Raw genomic sequence first — 21,408 nt, 5'->3', positions numbered from 1 at the left:
TCATTGTAGGCAGGATAGTGATCTATATCTTGAGCCCATAAACACATTACTTCAATACCTAGAATGAGGACTAGCTATGGTCAGCACAAAAACACCACTACTTCACTGGGGAGGTCTGTGGCTCAGTGAGGCACAGCAGGGCGAAGAATCAATAAAGTGCTATCAGCCTAGCAGTTTGATTCCTGTACATTTAAGAACAGGGAAATCTACAGATCTCAGCTCCCACAACCCAATATAATTTTATAGAGGTGCCCAATTTTGAGAAGTGAAACAAAACTGGCATACAACACTACTGAGAGAAGGGTGAAATGAGAGTATTTGAGTTTGAAATAACTCAAACGTTTTTAAAATGATTCAGGTTTCAAAAAGTGCACCTCCTTGGCCCCCTGACCCCAAGAAAAGAAACTGTTTGGCTTTCAGTCTCTAGGACAAGTCATAGTCACTGAGTGAAAGTTTTTACCAAATGGAAGTACATGTGCTTTTCATCCAGGTTATTATAGGAATACATCAGAGAACACTGTCAGGTGTTAAAAAAGGAGGGCCTCCCAGGCATTCATTCTGCAGTTTCATATTGGGATTTGGGCTTAGAAAGTCAATCTTCCCCACTTCATCAGGATGCTTATGAACTGCATTGCGCAGAAGACCCAGAAAGGGAGTGGCTACCAAGTACTAAAACTTCCAGTGTAGTAATTGTCATTGTTATACAATTATGCTCTAGAAACCTGAAGCCAACACAGCTCACAGTGGGACAATTTCATTAGACTAAAACCTAGTTGTCTTACTTTACTTTGATAAAGGCTTAATAAATTAACTGAGCAATCCCTAATACATAGGTGCAAGATGAAAAATATTTTGGCTTTTCCACTTTATGCCCATACTTCTCCAATTACCATGCTTTCATATTTTCCTACTTGTCAGTTACAGCCTCTTCCACTTCTGGAAGGGGAAAAAGCTCACCTCCTTTCTCTCACAAAGCTTTTTTACTGGGAAGGATGTCTCATGTAGATCCTCTGGGGCATCTGTCTCTCTCCAGTTCCATCATGCACGCCCTCTCCTCACTTCCACAGTCATACAGCCTGCATCAATGTACACACACACATGAAAAATCACAATATGGCCACAATTTGAAAAGACATGGAGGAGACCATACTATACATTATATCATTACACATTTTAATAAAAGAATCAGACATCAGAGGTAGAATACATTTGATTTAAGCAGAAGGGAAGGGAGAATAAAGCAAGAGAAAGCTGATTGAAAATTTGAATTTGATTAGAAGACCCTGGAAGGTACTCCCATATACAGGGCATAGATAAAATAAAGGAACAGAGTAAGTAAGGACTAGAAAGTTCTTACTACCTCATAGGTAGCTCAGTGTTGGTGCCTAGAAGGGAGTGGGCGTGGCATAGGGAAAAAGGGAATAAAGACTGGGGACTATTGCACGGAGGGACTGGCATGGCACATTTGGTCTTTAATCTTTGGGGAGCTGAAGTCTTCAAAGGCAATTGAGAGTCTGAGACTCTCTGGGATTCCCTCATGACTGGAACATTGATCACTAGAATTACTTTGATATCTCAGGATACTGAGATCTACAAGTATGTATGAAGTAAAACACCAATGAAAACAGCAAAATGAACAAGATGCTATATTACTGAAAAGTGTTGAATCTTCCTGGCCCTATACCTCCCACTGTCTATTAGCTGCTGACCCTGTGACAATCTTAGAGCCATTATTATAAAACAGCAGGCCCAGTCTCTATTGGTCCGGGTCTATCTAGGGCTCCATAGATGTTCATTCCTTTAGAATAGCTGACTTAGCCACAAAGAGCAATGCCAATGAGAGAGTCATATAATACCAGTCCCAGAAGGGTATATAGTAGGGATCCTAGGAACAGCCCTGACATTTTCCTAGAGGGGACAGGAAAGCATTAGGAACACAGAATGACATTTATCTACCGCTCAATTGTGCCTTCCTAATCCTCTTTTCCCCCACCCAGTTAACTGCTAAGACAGCACCTTAATCAAAAATGCCTACCACATATTGAACTATTTGCATTAAGTTGAACCAACTGCATCTAAGCTCAAAGCTCAAGATCACTGAAAAGCTATGGCATGAAACCTTTGTAGATGTGTTTAGCTCTGAAAGTGCAAAAATGTACTTCTGGTAGGTTCTAGCTTAAGTTCAAATAGAAATAGGCTTTAATTTATGCTCAGGAAAATAAAAATAGATTAATAGGATCCAAGTCAAGCTGCTAGAAGAGGTTTTTCTGTGCCAAAAGAGAGGCACTGTGAGTTTCCCTAAACAGGTTATCATTTTAACACTGTAAAGCACTAGATTTATTTTTTAAATAGCAAAACTACAATTATCTCTGCACGTCCCATATCGCCACTCTGCAGTGCTCCAGCATAACGAACCGACTGTCAGCGATACGAGTGTATGAGAGCGTCTGCGCCATGCAGACGGCCAGCCTTATCAAAACCCAACTGCATTAATCCTTTTCCTTACATCAAAAATCAAATAACTTCCCAGAGAGAGGCCATAGTCTCACCAAGAGCAGTTCCACTGGGAGACGGCAAGTTGAGATTAGCAGTGCAGTATGTTAGGAAATAAATAGATAACGGTTTGCTTCCCGTCCTGCTGATGTTCAGAACTAGGACTCCTTCAGAAAAACACAGACAAGGGTCCTGAATTGCACATAGTCTTACTGTCAGCATTTGCCATCCCTGAGGGTGAGCAGGAAAATCTTCAATAAACAATGCATTCATTCATGATGCCATTTTCTGACAAATAAAGTTTGAATCACATGACATTTAAGCAGAAGGAAATAATAATATTTAAACCTTGATAAGGGGGAACTGCAATAAGAGGACTCCTGGGTAACCACATGGAGGGGATGCCTTCTTGATAGAATAAGCATCTTTCATAGTGAGGAAACAATGTGATTTTCCACCTGGCAGGGAGGAGCAGCCAGGCAGAGGGCAGCCTGGTGTCTGCAGCCTCCTTATCTCAGGAGCAGCCCCTTGGCTCTCCTGGGGCTGTAGGAGGTGATTAATTAGTGCCTTCTTGAAACCACAACCTGAGAAAGCTATTGGAGGACTTTTTATGTGCACATCAGAGAATGATATTCCTCCAGAATTTCCCTTTTAGAAACCAACAATGGGGCTAGTCTCTGACAATTCTGAGCATCAGCAGGCTGAAGTCTCAGGCTGCTAAGAGGACTGAGGCCCAGCCTGAAGAGGACTCTCCTTGGGGCTGCTTTTGTACAGTGAGGAAAAGCTATTAATGACACATCTTTAAGTGAAAGAAGGAGTCAACCAAGTATGAGAACATCTTTGTGCTTCTTGCCTGGTTCTCCCTGGCAGTTCCCCACCCATCTGCTCCCCATCCATTTCCACCTCTCAGTTGGCTTGGCCTCTTGCTCAGTGAACTAACCGCCTTATTTGAACACAGCAAGCATGAGACAAGTGGGTCAGCCCAAGTCCCACCCTGACCCCCAAAGCAAACCTGGCACACTGAGGGAGAACTCATCCACACTTCATTTTTATTTTTCAATTGTAAAAAATGAAGCCAAGATTCTCTCATATTGTGACAGAACCATCTCGTTAATGGCACCTTTTCCTTTGTTCCAGTGGGCAGGTACAACCTTGAGGTTGACAGTGCTGAAAAATCCAATTCTTCCTTTACACTCACATGGCCTCATGCTCCATATGAGAATGACAGGCGAGAGCCACCACTGCAGAATCAGGGGTGCAGGAGAGATCATCAGAATTTAGATGCTGACTTATGAACTTCCAGGCTGGCGCCTCATATTCCAAGACAGTAGAATCATGGCCTATGGCTCCATGCCAGCTTGCAGGGTAATTTAATCCTGCTCACAAAGAGATTACAGAGACAGCTAACTGGCCCTCTTTTGCACTGATTCAGCAAGTTGGATGCAGAGGGCCATCTTCTATCACTAAGAAAGAAGAATCTCCATTGTCAATGGGCTCAGTTTAATAAAGCAGGAGATGCAACACCCAAAGGGCACTGGGATATTAGCATACAGAGAGAAATTAGTTTTTAAGTCGGGATCTCCACACATCCTCTAGCAACACAGGCCTGTGCTCCACCCACTCAATCCTGCACCCCAAGTAAAGGAAACAAGGCAGGGAAGTGGAGGTGGTGGTGCTGGGATGGAGTCCTTATTCTCCTACCTCCCAGATCTACGGCTAAAACCTCAGAAGGTTCTGGAACCTATTTGCGTGTGAATTCCAATCTAAAAAGTGAGGATAATCCCATTCTCACATCACAGGCTGTACAAAGTCTGCCCATGCCATCATATTTTAAATGCAGCATTTTTAGAGAATATTATGTTCATGGTATTTAACACTCCCAAGCATCACAGAGGAGACTCAGAGGGACAGTTCAGGTTTCTTCAGGTGGCCATATTGCTCCCCAATAAAATGCACCTGCAGTTTTCAGGACTACAAATCCAGAAAATGTGTTAAGTGTTTAAGCCAAAAATACCCCAGAGAAACACCTTCGCCACTTGGCAGACTCACTACCTCTCTCACAAGTACCATCCCCCAACCACGAAGAAAAGACACTTGATGCTCTCACACACACCCGGCCATTTTCAAAGCATGCAAGACTTCAAAATGGATTTCTAAGGCCCCTGTAATTTTGGCAGCATGACATTTTATGTCTTATAAGCTATTTTTATTAGCCAGGATTGTAGAAAATTGACGTTTACCAGCCATTAACCTTTCAAGCATGTAACTCTATTTCTTCCCCATATAGAAGTCTATCTTACACTTCCATGAGGATCAATCCTTAAGTGGTCTAGTTCACTCAAGACAAAAAAGTTGCTGGGCATGGTAGTGCCTGCCTGTAATCCCAGCTACATGGGAGGCTGAGGCAGGAGGATTGAAAATTCAAGGTTAACTGTGCAATGGTCTCAAAATAAAATTTAAAAGAAAAGGCTCAAGGGTTGAATGTTTTCTCTCATGTGTGGAAACTAGACCAAAATGAGGGGGAAATTGGGAGTTCTATTCAAATAGAAGGGAGCCGAGGTAGAGTAGAGGAAGTGGGTGAGGGGAAGGCGGGGGAAAGGGAAGAAAGAAATGGTGGAATGGAGCTGACCAGCCTATGCTATGTGCACATATGAATATACCAAGCAGTTCCACCTTTGTGTATATCTACACAGCAATATTTGTATAAAACCTGTAAATACATAAAAGACCAGGTAAACAGAGAGAGGGGAACAGGGGAGAGAGGAGGGAAGAGGGGGACATGCTAGGGACTGACGTAGAGCAACTATATTCCATGCATGTGTGGCAATGTCAGAAAGAACCCCAATGGTCTGTACAACTATAATGCTATAATAAGAAGAAATACAAAATTAAAAAGGAAGGAAGAAAGGGGAGGCAGCTCCCTGGTAGAATGCTCACCTAGCAAGCATGAAGCCCTAGATCCAGACCCCAGGGCTGCAAAGAGGAATGAATGAAAAAGAAAGAAGGTCAGCACGAAGACAACCCTCTCATGGAGCAAATGTAAGTTCTATGATTTTCTGAACGTGGCCACAATTTTATAGCCTCGAGTCTCACCCTGGAATTCATTTCATCTTAAAATGTAAGAACTAGATAAGTTGTACATTCCCTCCTTGATAAGACAGAAGGTGGCAAAGAACATGAAAACCTGGGGGAGAAGCCCAGCTTTGGGCCTGTGACCCTTGGAGCACCCTGCCAGCCCCACCAGTCCATCAGCGCACAAGCATTAAACACCACATGACAAGATTCAAACCCACTGACACCCTATTAATAAACAACAGCAGCAGTAACTCGTCCCTGTGCTGCCTGTCCCCCAAAGCCTGGGGGGTTTTAAATAAGTCACTCCATAATTTATTTATTCAATTTTAAAAACATGCCTTTGCCAAAAGGTCCCTGGCCACACATCAGAACGTAAAGGCCAATGAGGGAACAGTCCCCAAACAAAGCCATAAAACCCATCAAATGAAGCCACTGCCTAATGGAGGAATTACTGCCTCAAAGGCCAGCCCACGTGCTCTCCTTGCAGGGGCCAGACCGCAGAGCGGGATTTCTGGGCAGACAGAAACAGAAGTGCCCATGTCTTGAAGCACGCCATGCCATGCCACTTGGCACAGGGCAAAGGCAGGGGACTGTGCTGCAGGGGACTCTGAGGGCCCGCTTCCCGCAGCAGCTTGGAAGACTGAGGCCAGCACAGGGACTTTGGTGCTCACGGTTGTCAGGCGGGGAGAGGGGTGACTACCCCACAGGAATCAGAGATGAGGAGAGCAGGACTGGAATCTGCACTCAGGTCAGGGCAGGCCAGCTCAGCCAGCTGTCCCCACAGGCCTAGCATGTCCCCACACTCCTTGCGCACACTGCCACAAAGTGGGAATTACCTCCCATCTAGCAAGGTGGCACAGGTCACCAAGGCAGGGGTCAGGCAGATGCCATATGGCTGATAACTGAGGCCTGAACCCCAAAGCCAATCAGACTCTGAACCCAGGTCTCCAACAGGGGAGTCCAGTTCCCAGGTGATGCCCAGGGCAGGGGTGGAGGGTGGGCCTTGAAGCTCAACTCCCGTTCCTCCAGGGCCAGTGGAAGTAACATGACAAGGGACCCAACCATCAGCACCCTGAGCTCTGCCCAGAGGGTAATCAGTGAGCTCCCTGCTGCAGAGCGAGTAGCTAGCACAGGCCAGGCACCTGCATGGACCCTGGCCCAGGGCGCACTGGCCCAAGAGACGAGAAGGACAGAGCGGCTGGGCTGTCCACTCCTGCAGTGGGGTGAGTGGATGATGACAGGCTCCCACAGGCCCTGACTACAGCCTCCTTAACTAGTGCTGTCCCTGACACGTCACTGGGCCTCTGTAAGTGTCCCACCTCGGGAGAGGGGGCAGGGTGCCTCTCCTTCCATGTTCTTGCTGATGCAGCAGCTCCCGCCTGCTCTGCCCTGCCACTGGCTTTGGTGGGGTTTGGCTGAGCTGCCAAGACACCAGTAGGGAAATGTCTCCACAGCCTCAAGGCTGCTTCCCTCTCTTAGGCCCAGGCCTCTCGTTGGGCTCCACACCGAGGAGGTGATGGCCTGCCATCCTGGTGCCCATTGTATCTTGACCGGCCAGTCCTGCTCCTGTCTGGGGCCACCACAACCCAGAAAGATGGACAGCCAAGCTCATGACCCTCAGCCAGCACATCCAGTCAGCACAGAGCTCCCTGCAGGTCCCAAGGACTCCTTTGTGCACCAGGGACCCAGAAGCAGGGGAGGCCACCCCTGCATCTCAGGCAGTGGCAGCACCGGATGTGGCCTCAGACCTGGGCTGGCACCCTGTCCCAAGCCTGTGCAAGCCAGCCCTGGCAGCGTGAGGGCCAGGTGGCAGATGCAGCTGCCGAGACATGAGGAACGAGTCAGCTAGAGACAGTGGCTCTTGCCTCTCTCCCGGACAGCAGTTTTGGGGAGAGAGGCGCGTTCGTTTGCTTCCCCGCGTGCCTCCCCGTCTCATCGGCAGAGGGAGCGAACCTTCCCTCTGCCACTACGGAAGGGCCCTGTCCGGAAGGCAGTCCTGAGATTAACGAAATATTTACAACGCAGCTACTTGATATCCTCTGAGCTACTATCCTTGTTAAGGCTCCATCTGACAGGCAGAAGCTGGAAGAAGAGATGCTGCAGATACATGTTGATCCCAGCGAAATCGTTCTGTGTCTCACTTTATGACAAAACAACACATCACGACACGAAAGCGCCTCCCTTGCCATTGGGGTGAGATGAACGTGGGCACCGTGTCACCTGGGCTGCACCTCAGGAAGCCGGGTACCAATGGCAGACACCTTCACAGATAACAGCCGCTCATGAGGAGGCTGACCCTGGAAGTCTGGAGCTGAAAATCCTCTAAGCCTGAAGCCCTCAGGCTTTTGTGAATATCAGATTCCCTGGGAGATGGATTAATAGGCAGAATTTCCAATTCAGTGGGTGGATTAGTTCCCTGTGGCTGCTGTAACAAGTGACCACAAACTTGGTGGCTTAAGATAACAGAAATGTATTCTTCTGTAGTTTGGAGGCAAAGCCTGCAACTGAGGTGCCAGCAGGGCAGCACTCCCTCCACAGGCTGCAGCTGACAGTCCTGGCCTCCTCCGGCCTCCTGTGACTTCAGCTGCTCTCATTTCTGCTTCCATTTCCCAAGACCTCACCCCTGCATCCATGTCTCATCTTCTGAGAAAAGCTGTCATCAGATTTAGGGCACATCCAGTTAGCCCAGGACACTCTCATCTCGAGATCCTTAAGGACCTCTGCAAAGACCCCTCCTCCAAACCAGGCCTCGTTCAGAGGCTGCGAGTAGAGCATCTCTAGATGGCCACCGTCCATCTCGCTGTACTGGACAGGACAGTGGAGACCTGGGACAGGACCCAGGAGCCTGCCAAGATCAGCGAGGTCCCACAGACAGGCAGTTCCTAGACCAGAGTGGATCATCCTACCCTTTGCTTTGCAGCAAGGAACCAAGGCCCTGGCGGGGGCAGCAGAGGAGCAAGTACACACTAGAACCTGCCTCCCCCCAGCCAAGAGTTCTCTGCTCCTTCGGTGGCTGGGGGCCTGCATTCCTGTCGGCCCTTCTGTGGGCAGAGGCTGGGCTTCCAACCCTGGAAAACTCACATGCCAAGCCTCCTCAGCTGTCCAAGCAGAGCAACGCAGGCAGCTGCCATGCTTACAGCTGGGCAGCAAAAACAAATGCAGAGCAAAGCCCGATGGTTCTCCGAGTCAGTCACAACCGCAGCCACACACAGCTGGGGCTGTGTCTTCCTGGGGCCCACGCTCGGGGGCTGCAGGTCAATCCCGTCACACTCCACAGGGAAAGTGCCCCCATCCCAGGACGAGCTCGCCTCTCATCACCCGCGCAGGGCAGGGAAGCGCCACGGCGCCTGAGGGCCACCTGCCATGAGCCAGGCATGGGGTGGAGCTAGCAGGCCCTGAGGATATTTATCAGTGGCTGAAAGCTTACCTTAATCCTCCCTAAATCCCCACACGCTGTCAGCAAGGAAACGGAGAATCCAAACAGTGCGAGTGGAAATAGCAGACTAGAGGCTGCCATGGGCTGCAGTGACGTCCCCTCAGCCTCCTGTAGCGAGCTCTGCGGGAGGCAGCTGCCCACCAGAGCCCTAATTACGGACACTGGGTGAGGCAGGAGGTTCCACAGGGTGGGGGCTCTGAACAGGCAGGATGGGACGGGAGCCGCAGAGGCGGGGCTGAGCCTGGAGCTCCGGCTGACAGGTCTCCCTCCCACACAAGGCCCTGCGTCCGGGGTTCCTCCGTGGAGCGGGGGTGCCAGAGACCATGGAGGCGCTGCTGGAACCGCGGCTCACAGTGCTATGCATGGGATACACCACAAGCCCTTGATGTGTGTCACCAGAGAAACCACCACACGCCCTGCCAGGCCACGCCGTCAGACACACTCGCAGTCGGCAGAACAGTGGTGCCCTGGAGAGGGCCTCATCCTGACCCAGAGCTGGTGAGCACCTCACCTGTGCACTCAGGGACCCTGCAGATGTGACTGAGGTGAGGACACGAGGCGGGAGATCATTCTGGATTATGCCAGAGGGCCCACAGAATTTGCAAAGGTTCTCGAGTGGAAGATGAAAGCAAGGCGCAGAGCTGTGACCAAGGAGACAGGCAGAGGTTCTGCAGGGCTAGCCTGAGGTGGAAGGCGGGCCTGGAGCCAGGGGGCAGCACCTCAGCCCGGAGGCTGCAGAACCAGCCCCGCTGACGGGACACCTCCATTCAGCCCAGCAAGGTCTACGTCCCTCTCCAGACACCCAAACTACAAGATAATGAATTTGCGCTGTTAAGTCACTATGTTTGCGGTGATCTATACTAAAATAAGAACACACAATCTGTAAGCTAAGCAAATCTCCCTTGGAGAAGGCAGTGGGGACACAGTCACACAGACCCGCCCCTCCATGCCACAGCTGACCTGGGGCAGGCACGGTGGAAGCATCATATCTGAGGACATGTCAGCACATGGTAAGTCCCCAAAATGCCAGCTGCTTCCCTGGACAGCGTTGGAAGAAAATGGCTTTGGAAGCACAAACTGGCCAAAGTTGATCAAATAGGGCCTTTTGCTTTGTTCTCTTTGGATCAGGAACTAAAGAGCCCTGCCCAGCCCACGGTGAGGAGCCCTGGAGGCAGTACTGGAGGGCACCAGGAGAGGGCAGCCTGGAGCCGGGGCAGCAAGGCACCTGCCTCCTCTGCGGAAAATCAGCTCAGTGTGCGACCACCACAGTGCCCTCTGGGGACTCGGGCGTGCACCAGAGCACACCGGGGGAGAACAGCAGCGTACTTGAAGGGAAGACACTTCACTCAGCTCAAGGAATGTTTTATGGTGGAATTCACGAGGAGGAAACACGGCTCCTTCAAGAAGTCAGAATAATAGGCACGTTTTTTGAAAAGACGAATGCTGACTTGCTCTCTCTCTGTTTGTGATTAGTTCTATCATTTATTTAACCATAGTTTCAAAGAAGAAAGAAAGGAAAAGAGAGAAGGAGGGAGGGAAGAGGGAGAGAAAGGAGAGAGGGAGGGAGGAGGAAGGAGAGGGAGGGAGGCTTCTCCTTAATTTTAACCCACATCCATTTGCTGCCTGAGAGAATTCACAAAATTTCCACATTTTGAAATTAATATCATGAAGCAAACACTGGAAGTAACTATGTAGCAAATATACTTCATTTAAACTGTAGTATGAATTTCATTGTGATTAAAAAAAGAAGAAAAAATAACCCTACAGGGTAGAATTAGAAAATCACTATTTCTGAAACAAAGACTTTGCAGGTCTTGGTAGCTGATCCGGAACTCCAACACCATTAGTCAGGAGGCGCTCCTGAGCGGGCAGGTGACCCAGAGGTGCAGGCCCTGCAGAGGCACACACATGGAGACATGAGCAAGCCTCTCACCAGTCTCCTCTCAGGCGACCAGGTGACGGAGCCCACAGGTGACCTGAAATCTGCCTCGCCAAGGTCCTGGTGCCCCAGGCACCGTGAGCACCACGACGGTCCTGGCATAAGCCCAGCTCCAGGCAGAGGGGCTTCCTGGGCTGGGCCCTTCATCAGGGTCCTTTCTTGCACTGTCCCTAGCACAGCACAGTCAGAAAGCGGGGTGAGGACCTGGCCTGCACTGTCCCCAGCACGGCACAGTCAGAAAGCGGGGTGAGGACATGGCCTGCAATGTCCCCAGCACAGCGCAGTCAGAAAGCGGGGTGAGGACCTGGCCTGCACTGTCCCCAGCAGGGCACAGTCAGAAAGCGGGTAAGAACATGGCCTGCACTGTCCCCAGCATGGCACAGTCAGAAAGCGGGTGAGAACATGGCCTTGGGACTGTCCACTGGCATCACAGAATTCCAACCCTTCCCATTCCAGGGCTGGTGTGCAAACACTCGGTGTTTATGGAGTGTGGACCCATTTCAGAGAAGTCCTTGGACACCAGCAATCACGGCCAGGGCCTTCTGACACACCGGCCTCATTGCTGCAGCTGTCTGCGTGGAGAGACAACCAGCAGGCCTGAATGCTCGGTCACCGCTGACGGCTGGACCATGGCCCTGGACATCTGGAGCCTCCTGTCTGCAGACGGCTGCGGTGCTCTGAAACCCACCTGAGGGGACATCACAGGAGAGGAGGAATGCGCAGCAGGGAGGAGGGTCTGAGGAGGGGCAGGCTAACCACGCACTGGGCCAATCTCTGGGTCTCGCCGATGGCCAGCTTCTGAGCCCCAGCAAGGGAGCCATCTTGCCTCTGGAAGGGCTTTTGTGAAGGCTGAAGCAGGTGGCACCCAGAGTCAGTGCAGCCCGACCCCACCGCGCTCCGTCCCCCGAGGTTCAACTGACACACAGGTTCCCAAACACGAAGCCTAACTCCTGTTCAAGTCACAGACCAGGAGTGCACACGTCCACCTCTGTAGCTCGCCCGTCAGCGCAGAGGACGGAGCCTCCAGACTCAGAATCCTGGCCCAGGGTGCAGAATGCAGGGGACTGTCCCCATGTGCAGCGAGGGCACCAGGCGCCTCCCCTGGGTTGCAAGGCGGAGCAGCCAGACACGGCCACAAACAGGTTTGTGCGGGCAGAGGGCAGCGGTTCGCTCCGTTCTGTTCTCAGACGCAGCTCCTGGGAGAGTCCCTGTGTGAACTGCGGCCAGCGAGCCGGGCTCCAGCTGCCGCTTCCTGCCTTCCCACCGTGCCCTCCTCGCCTCCATCCGAACCCTGGGACCAGTCCAACTGCAGCGGGGAAGTTGCTGAAAGCCCACCACAGTGGCCGGTGACCAGCCAGGACTGTCCCTCAAGAGGGCCAAAGAGGGGTGGTGAGGACAGGCAGGACTCGCTCTCTGGGCGGCTCAGGGAGAGGCCTGGCCCGAGAGGGCGAGGGCCCGTGGCATTCGGCTGCAGGAGCATGTCAAGGGACGTTCATTTCGTTTGTTCCAGACACTCGCGTGCTCGAGGAGACCGCGGGATTCGGTGAGCTGGACGGAGACACTGACTCACAAAGAGCAGGGGCTCAGGGCGCCTGGAGGGAGCCTGGGGTGGCCGCCGGAGGGTGTGCTACCCCTCCCCTGAGCCGGGGGCGTGCGGCGGCAGGTGACCAGCTCGACTGCGGGGTCCCTGATTTGCCACCTCTCAGGGGACAGTGTGTGCAGGGCTCTGCAGGTGTTCAAGGGCGCCACCTGGGCCAGGTCTCCCCACCCTCCTCAGCCACAGACACCGGCTGCACCCCGGACATCAGGTCTGCTCCAGGAAGAGGAGGCGAGGCCCAGCGCAGAAGCAAGGTCCACTGGGCCTCCTCCTTTCCAAGGAGGCGGGCCCTGAGCCTCGCCTGGTCGACAGCACGCCTGTGTGGGCACAGGGTCAGCACAGGAGAGGTCGGTGGGCAGGCGGACAGTGGACCCGGAAGGGCAGCTCACAGGGCCTAGGAGCCCAGCAGGTGAGCCACCCGCTTGACCACTCCCCGCGATCCTCTCCCCGTGGGCGCACCAAGGACACGGAGGTGGGCGCGGCGCCGGCGCTTCCTCTAACTGAGGAGCACTGCTGGGTGGCATGTCCGGGGCACGCCATGCACCTGGCCTTCCGCTGTCCACAGAGGCAGGCCAAGCTGGACCACAGGGACGCAGCAACCCCGTGGCAAAGATGGTGCTTCCGGCTGCGCTCTCCACGCTGGGACGGACTCTCAGAGGCGGACCCAGGCCCTGCGGGGACCTCTCCCGGCACCTGTCTCATGTCTGCACACGCCTACGAGTCACTCCCCATCCGCTGCCTGTCCACCGTCAGGCCTGCTGCTGATGCCGGGGAAGCTCTGTGCAGCAGACTCCAAGGCTGTCACCTCGGCACCCTTTCCTCCCTCCTTCCTAAAGCAGAATCCCAATCACGTCAAGCAGTTTGCTCATCAGTAAGGGGATGAATTATCATGGATCTAAGTCAAACATGACCACGATTCTGTCCTCCCAACCTCCCTGCCTCATTCAGCTAGAGACATGCTACCTAGTTCTAGCCAATGAGAACCTCTGAGTGATGCTGAGAAAGCTTTTGCTTTCTTCATACAGGTAAGATATGCACAACAGTGCTACCATTCCTTCCTTCATCTGCTCCAAACTCAGATGCAACTGTGGAGCCATAGCAGCTAGTTTGTAATGATGAGGTAATAAAATGACAGGCCAAACATGGTAAAAGGGTAATAATGGAGAACATTAGGCTTGTGATAACATTACTTATCTGCTGCTCCCACCCTTGACCATATCTCTGCTCTACTGTAAAGTGAGAAAAACTAAACCCCATTTATTAAGATTCTGCTAATTGGGTTTTATCGTATTGACCAAGAATATCCTGAAGTGACATAAATAGTGAACAAGAATGAGGGGGCTCCTGCCTATGTGACCCTTACAGTTTGAGGTGGTTGTCCAGACAACATAATCTCTCCAAGGTTAAAGTGTGGCAAGGAGGAAGCAGAGTGTGGCACAAGGGACCCAGGAGGGACCCAAGCAAATGGGACACTGGGGGGTGGAAGTTGCATAAGTACATCATTAAAAGCAAAACTCTTCTTCCTACGTCGTCTGAACCCACAGTGTACACACTCCCCGCAGGTAAGGCCCAGCCCTCCTGCCCCTTAGCACAGCACCCACCCCCCCACCATCTCCTTCCCTCCAACATTAGGGGGAGTGACCCTGGAGCCCTCCGCTGCCCCCACAGGGCTCTGCTGCAAAGCTGCTGTGCTGTCCAGCGCTCTGCATGCCAGCTGGAGGGCAGTGCAGGTCACTGCGGAGGGCGGCAGCCTCTGGGCAGGCTGACCATTAATTATTAACAAAGAAAGAAAAAGACACCAGCCGAGCAGTTGCTCCAGCCTGAAGTGCGGCTGAGCCCAGGAGGACGGCTCACCCGCCCCAGTTCAGGTGTCACCACGCATGGTCGAGACCACGGCCAAAGCGAACTACCCAGAAACAAAACCCAGGCAAGGCCTAGGCAATCACATGCCGGTCGCTCCAGTAAAAGCAGACGGGTACACAGGTGGAGGGGACGGGGACGCTGCAGATCGGCCTGGGAGCACCTGCAACTCCACACTAAGCAGCCTCACTCCTCCAAAGGTCCTCGGTACGTAGTATTTGTTACCCTATTGGGGGAAACTATTTTAAGCCTAATTAGCATGAAAATTTTGGAATGCAAATGCTTTTCATTTAGACATAAAACAAAATGCCACGACATTTCTTCCATCCATTTATCATAAACAAGTTAATTACTGCGTAACAAATCGTTCCTGCTAGAGATTGTGTCCGGGGCTGCTGCGAGCTGACTCAGGCAGAGGGGGAGCCTCGGAGTGGTCGTTAGCAGCTTATGGCCAACTTACAACAAAGCCTGCTCGGGGAAGCTTTGCTTGTCAAATGAAGGTTAAGTTCTCTGTTGGAATAGCTCAGTTATAAGCAGCCGTTACCTATTTAACGCGACTCCTACCAGAGCAACAGGAACACCGCTCATTTATTTTTGACACGCCATCTTCGCTGTGTTCCAGGAGTTGCAAAGTTTTCTACACACACAGAAAGGTCTACGTGTCCTGGCTTGCGTGAATTGCAGCTTTAGCTGTGTCTCCACATGTGTGAAATTATCTCTCAGTCTTCCTTAAAAACAACTCTCTGCTCCTGAGATGTGACACCTTAAGAAGAGCAAGGGGGAGGAAGCAGGAAGCGGGGTGCACCCAGGCGCAGGAGGAGCTGAGGAGGGCGGAGAAGGTACCAGCGCAGTGGCCCTCAGCCCGCTTCCCTGAACCAGCTGAACCAGGCCTGAGCCGGGCTGCGTCTTGGGAACAAGAAGTGCTTAGAAAGCGAGCTGCATATTCACAATGACCACAAGCCTGACTGCCTCCGCCCAGGCGCAGGGACGCCCTGTCCGGAGCTAGGTGGACACCTTGGACACCCAGATGCCAGGCCCACATCTGGTCAGCCATCCAGCTTCCCCACGGTACCCGCCAGGAGCAGGGCAGAGTGCAGCGCGCATGCCCGCACGCCCGTGGGGACCATCTCATGCAAGCATGAAGCCATACTCGTCTGTCAGGCAGGCCCACTGCTACCGCCCCGAGTACGATGAACGCTCCGAGGTCGTATCAGGCTCGTCCCCATGCTGCCAGAGGCCCCAGAACACAGACTCGACTCAGCAGAGGCACCTAGGAAGCACCCACAGCAGGCAGACAGCTCCACCTGTCCAGTGTGGTGGGCAGCAAAGTGCCGGGGCACCCCAGGACTCCTCTGCCAGCGCACGGGGATCTCAGTCAACCCAAGGACCCTGATAGATGCCTGTCCTGGCAAACCCCACAATGGCACACATGCACAGTTAGCAGAGCATCTCTTGAAAACATTTTCCTACCCACACCTCCAAGACAGTGAGTCCATTCTGCTCCCAGGCTGGCTACCTGCAGACTTTTTGTTTTTTCATAATCACTGAGAGTCAAAGATATTACAAATTGAAAACCAAAAAAAAAAAGTATGCAAAGTGGTGCCTGGTACAAATACAAACCCGATTTACATGGCCAGAATAAATAAGGACCTCAACAGGCTGGGTCTCGAAGGAAGGAGGTGGACAGAAATGTCCCCTCACTGTGCGTGACTTGGCGTACCACTGTGTGCACACACCCAGAAATTGCTGCCCGCTCTCCAGGGAAATGGGGAGCAGTCAACAGCCTGGAGAGTACTTCAGTTCGAATGCTGAAATTCAGCTTCGACACTTTATAGAAAGTCTGCCCCCACCAACAGTCTGAAGTCAGCTCCAAGCTGCCACTTCTGAGAAACTGAGACCAAGAAGGGACAGTTCCTGGCCAAGGTGCTCCCAGCACAACTCAAACCTCAGGAAAGCAAGAACTGATTTATGCCCCCTTCTATGCAAATATAAAGTTTAATTAGTTCGTCTTAAAAAAGAAACAGATCAATGTACAGAATGATCTATTGTCGCGTGGGTTCCCGAGCTGCCTCCCGAGCGCCCGTCACAAATGTGGACATGATCCTGCAATTACGACAAGGCTAATTGGTCGTTCCCTCCTGCGTGTTTCCGCGTTGTCAGTGGGGCAGTAATGAAAACGGATGCCACATTTGTGAACAGGACGTCTGTGGGCTTATTTACCGCACTCCCAACAACATCGTCTGCTTTATCATGCATTTCAGAGCAGGGATAATTTAAGAATTCAGAATTTCATACATAAAAATACTTGGTAAGAAAGTCTCTCTCTGCACATTATTTGGGTGACGTTACATCCGAATTCCAATTTGTTGCCCAGGAAATGATTCACCTCACTCAAAAATGACAGGGATACTGAATCATTCACCTTGATGCAAAATGCCTTTGAGGCCGACCAGTTTGCACCTCATGGACCTGGCAGCGGCCATCCGCGGCAGCTGACTGCCAAGACCAGCCAGGCCTTGCCTCTTCTGCCCAAGTGACCTCGGCCACAGCACAAAGACAACCACGTCTACCCTTTGCTCCCTGTCCTACCTTTGAGCAGCCTCTCTCCTTGCAGAATATTTGGTGAGATTAATGCCGTGTAACCTTCTTCTGAGAATCCAGCCTTGCAGGTCTCGCTGGCTGTAAGATCCTCTTGTGCCTGAGAAGAGGGAGGAGACACATTAAACAGAAATAAGTTCACAGAAATGCAATCAAACCAACATTTATGGGGGGTGTATGTAGGTCTCTGACTGAGAGATGCTGAGAAACCACAGTCTCCACCCAGAGCTGCATTCTCTGCTCTCTAGGGACTTAGGGATCCTGGACTGGGAGACTCGTATTCCGCACGGGCAGCTGTGGGGAGCAGAGGGCCTGCTTGCAGTCAGATTGGGGACCTGCCAAGTCTCATGGGCACATGGCAAGGGGAAGATGGCAGAGAAATGTCCATACGCAGCTGGGAGAAGACTTCAGGGTCAGCCCATGGGGCATGGGGGACAGGCCAGAGCGCAGCCTTCAGGCTCCAGTGCTCTGGCTTTAGGTAGGTAGAGGAGAAACCCAACTTTCCCCTCTGCTGTCCACAGGGAATGGGGGAGAAGGAGAAAGAGCAAGAAGGGGGAGTTTCCAGGAGGGGTTCATACTGGGCCAGGAGGCCAGCTCTGGAAGAGGCCGGGCAGAGGAGGTGAGCAAGTGGGGTAGGGAGGGGTTGCTCCATCATCCAGTCCTCCCCTCTCATCCATGGATACTAGTTTACCCCTCCTCTTATCTCCAGCCCAACCAGGCAAGACTCCCCCATTTGACTAGGAAGGGCATATGTCCTTCTGTCCTGGGCAGCTGGCTCCTCTGGAAGTCTAGAGAGCAAGGCAGTAAGAAGGCAGGGGAGGACTGGGTGACCACAAGGCCCCGCCCAGGCTGCAGGGGGCGAAGAAGGAGGGGCAACGCTTGCAACTGCCTGGAAGCCAGCCCTGCTCCTCGGAAGCCCAGGGCGCAGCCTGCACCCTGCAGTTGGCTTCCAGGAGCCTCCGGAGCAGAACGCCTCCCTCCAGCCCCGCTCATCACCGCTACTGGGGCTTGAGCTCCAGAGGCTGCCCCTGGACCAGAGCTCAGCTCCTGCCACTGGCCTCATGCAAGCATCCTTCCACCCAAAGGCACAGAGCGGGAGGGAAGGCGGGGAGCGGCATCTTTCCTTGGGTAAAGCTCCAAACCGCTGCTCCGTTCTGCAGGAACGAAGCTCCAAATAGCACATACGCCGGGGTGGGGAGTGGGGGGACGAAGCTCATCCCGGAAAGTTTTGATCCCCGAGGCGTGTGCCCAGCTCAACCCCGAACGCCCCCGGCCTCGGATGGGGCCTCCAGTCCCGGCGCTAGTTCGTTTCCGAGGTTAAGACAGCAAGGCCAGGGAGGAGGCAGAGAGACTGATCGGCCACGAGAGGGGGTTCCTGCAACTCCCGCGGCCCCTCTGCCTCTGCCAGCCGCTCTCCGGGCCCTGCACAGAGTGCGGCTGGGGACCCGGCTGAGGGGCTCGGCAGGAAGAAGTCGGGCGCGGGCTCGCTCTCCCGGGGCGTAGTCCGGCCCTGCGCCCGCCGGTGCCAGGATTCCCGGGGCCGCTCCAAGTCGCGAGGACCCTGCCAGACACTGGGACTCCAGACTGCTCTGGGGGCTCGCAGCTAAGGTGCCTGGCGTTCGTTCGACATTAGACACCCATCCGCAGAGATGGACCCGCCAGCATCCACAGGACTGAGGCGGCAATGCGCTTCGAACCCCATCCCCGGGCAGGAGGAATCAGCCTCGGCGCCCCCACCCCTGATCGTCGGGCCGCTGCCGCCAGGCTCCCCACGCCCACAGCCTCTGCCCAAGCTGGGCTCGCCAACTCCGAAGGCGCGCGGCGCCCGGGCGATGGAGGGCGCGCCGGCTCCGCCAGCAGGCAGCCTGCCCCGGAGCGGGCGAGCCAAGCTCCCGGTAGTGGCTTGGGGCGGCCGAAGGATGCTCGGCGGGTTCCGGCGCGGGCGAGATCCCCGGGTTCCCCACCCACCGCACTCCCACCCCGCTCCGCACCGCCGCTCCCCGCTGCCCCAGCGGCTCCTCGATCCGCCGACCGCAGGCGGCTTAGCGAAGCGCGGGTACCGGGCTGGATGCAGCGGTGCGCGCGGCGAGGACGCCCGGCGCTGGCCGGGGAAGCCCGGGAGAGCCCCTCCGGGCGAGCGCGCGCTCCGCCGGCTCCGGGGCCCGGCCCGCGCTGCCCCGGGCTTGCGGGCGGCCGGGCAGGAAGCGGCAACTTACCCGGAGCGCGCCGGAGAGCGAGAGCAGCACCAGGAGCACGCCGGAGCCCGCGGTCATCTTCCCGCCGCGCCGCCCCGGCGCCCGCACGGTGCCTGGCGCCCAGAGCCCTCTCCCCGCCGCCGCCGCTCCGATCGCCGCCTCCGCCCGCGCCGGCCCCGAGCTCCGGCCCCGCTGCGCCCGCCGCGCTCGCCGCCCCGGCTCCGGGAGCGAGGCCAAGACCGGCCGGCGGCGCGCTCCCTCGGGCCGGTGCGTCCGCCGGCCTCGCAGCCGCCCGCGCCTCTGTTCCGCGCGCAGAACTGCAGGTGAAGCCGCGCGGCCGCCCGCGAGGCCCCGCCCCGCCGCCCCGCGCGGCTTGGCCTGACGCGGGCCTTAAAGGCGCCGCGCCCGCCGCCAGGCCGCCTCGCTGCGCCGCCGCCCCGGCCCCGCAGGTCGTCTGGAGCCCGTTCGGGAGCAAAAGGCCAAGGACACTCCCTCTTCGGGAGCCACGGGGTAGGGGGCGTGAAGACCGAAGAAGGCGCTGGGTGCCCACCCCAGGTCCTTCTGGATGGGCTGCCCCCGCGGCCTTGGTCCAACTTCCTTCTCTAGCCCACGTTGGGAGTGGGCACTGCCATTGTGTCCTTTATTTTTCGGGTGTCTGCTCCTTGACTCCTCAGGCTCAGGCACTCGGGCAGCTCAGGACTGATGGCCACCACCTTGAGAGCCCAGCAGATGAAAAGGGGAGAGGACGCAGTCCCTGCTCAGATTGCAGGGCTTTGCCGCCTTCCAGCTCTCAGGAATCTCCGAGGGTCTGGCTCCTGAGCTACCCTGAGGACTGGCAATGGGTCTAGTTCTGGTTTGTGCATCAAAATACAGTTAAGCCTGAGAGCCAAGAGACAAAGAGGCTGCGGGAAAGGAAGAAATCCTTGGACGAAAGAGCTGTTGGGCTTCAGTACCCGAGGCAAGGTGGCTCCGTGTGATTTCCAGCTGGGGGCACATCAAGTGATCATGGACTGAAATATGTGTACAACCTGGAAAGCGCAAGAAGGGTTTTGCATGGCTCCTTTTGGCATGGAGATTTGAAGGAAAGTGGTTTTGTTTGCTGCAATATTTCAGATTTTCTTTGTCTTGACTTGGAGGAGCTCTATGTCCAGAATACAGTGGTCTGGTTTAAGAAGTACATTAGGAGGGGGAAGAAGATTGAGTGGCACTGTTGAGTCTCAAGGTCAGAGTCAACTTGGGCCAGAGAACAGGGACAACAACAGAAAGCCCCTTCCTTCCCTCCCTGCAGTACCCTCACCCTGGGCAGGTGGTCCTGTGGCTAGGGTTGAGTTACTATGAAGGAAATCTGGTTTTAAGTAACCCAGGAAGGGTGGAGTGCATGCTGTATCCCAGAGCATGGGGCTAGCTTTGTTTTCTCAACCAGAACCAGAACTTGTAAAGTGGACACCAAATTTGTGTCCACCTGCCACCCCTGCCCACCTCTTGTCCCGTCCCAAACTGCTGAGAAGAAGGGGTTACCAATTTACATGACCTCTCCATGTGTTCAGACTCGCTCAGAGGTCGCAGGCAGTCACCAGCTGTCAAAACAAAACCCATCCATGCTGGGGGAACATTCCCCTCCTCAGCCACTTGCTCGTGCAAGATGACCTCTGCCCCCTCCTTCTAAGGTGCCTCATCAATGTCCAGTGAGATCAGACTGCTAGGCCCTCCTGTTCTGATGCTGTCTTAACGTGTCTGCAGCTGGGACCACAGCTGTGTCCTTGGGAGGCCTACACCTGGTGTAGACTCTTTCTTGGGAGCGGCATTGCATACCCCAGCATTGGCTCTGATATGCTTCAGGAGGTTCCTCAGGGCTGCCAACATGCTAGCTTGGGGGGTTGTGGGAGCAGTGTGTCCTGAGGTCCAAAGCCGTCACCTACAGTGTGTGTCTAAAGGCCTGGACTCTACTGAGCAGGCCAGTGCTGCAGCTTCGAGGAGGCTGAATCCCAGACTCCTACCTCCCCAGGTGGAGCGGGTCAGGCAGATGGGGTGTGGAGCAGTGGGTCACACCAGCATCAGAACCCTGGCCCTGGGCCCTTGTGTGGGCAGCGCCCTGACATCTGTCCCAGGGAGCCTGCAGCTGCCTGTGAAGGCTGGGAACCGGCTGCTTCAGAGGCTTTGGAAGCCTTGCAGTAACCCACAGGAGTCCAGTAGGGAGCATTGCTTTGTCAGACTT

The 21,408-nt window shown here is 54.1% G+C and overlaps 1 protein-coding gene across 2 annotated transcripts in view; it reads right to left on the bottom strand.

Moving 5' to 3' along the window:
- CDH4 (cadherin 4) overlaps positions 1-19,486 on the bottom strand; it is a 445,876-nt gene extending 426,390 nt beyond the window's left edge. For both annotated transcript variants that reach the window (XM_079128833.1, XM_079128834.1), the window contains exons 1-2: positions 19,215-19,486; positions 16,990-17,098 (exon numbers count right to left, since the gene is read on the bottom strand). In XM_079128833.1, coding sequence (XP_078984959.1) covers positions 16,990-17,098; positions 19,215-19,271 — 166 coding nt within the window. In that variant the 5' untranslated portion in view covers positions 19,272-19,486. The remainder of the gene's footprint in view (positions 1-16,989; positions 17,099-19,214) is intronic.
- Positions 19,487-21,408: the final 1,922 nt, after the last annotated feature.

The sequence above is a fragment of the Sciurus vulgaris genome (assembly GCF_902686455.1).
Source record: "Sciurus vulgaris genome assembly, chromosome: 2".
Lineage (NCBI taxonomy): Eukaryota > Metazoa > Chordata > Mammalia > Rodentia > Sciuridae > Sciurus > Sciurus vulgaris.
Note: the sequence above shows the minus strand (reverse complement) of the source record. Positions and strands in the feature narration are given on the sequence as shown.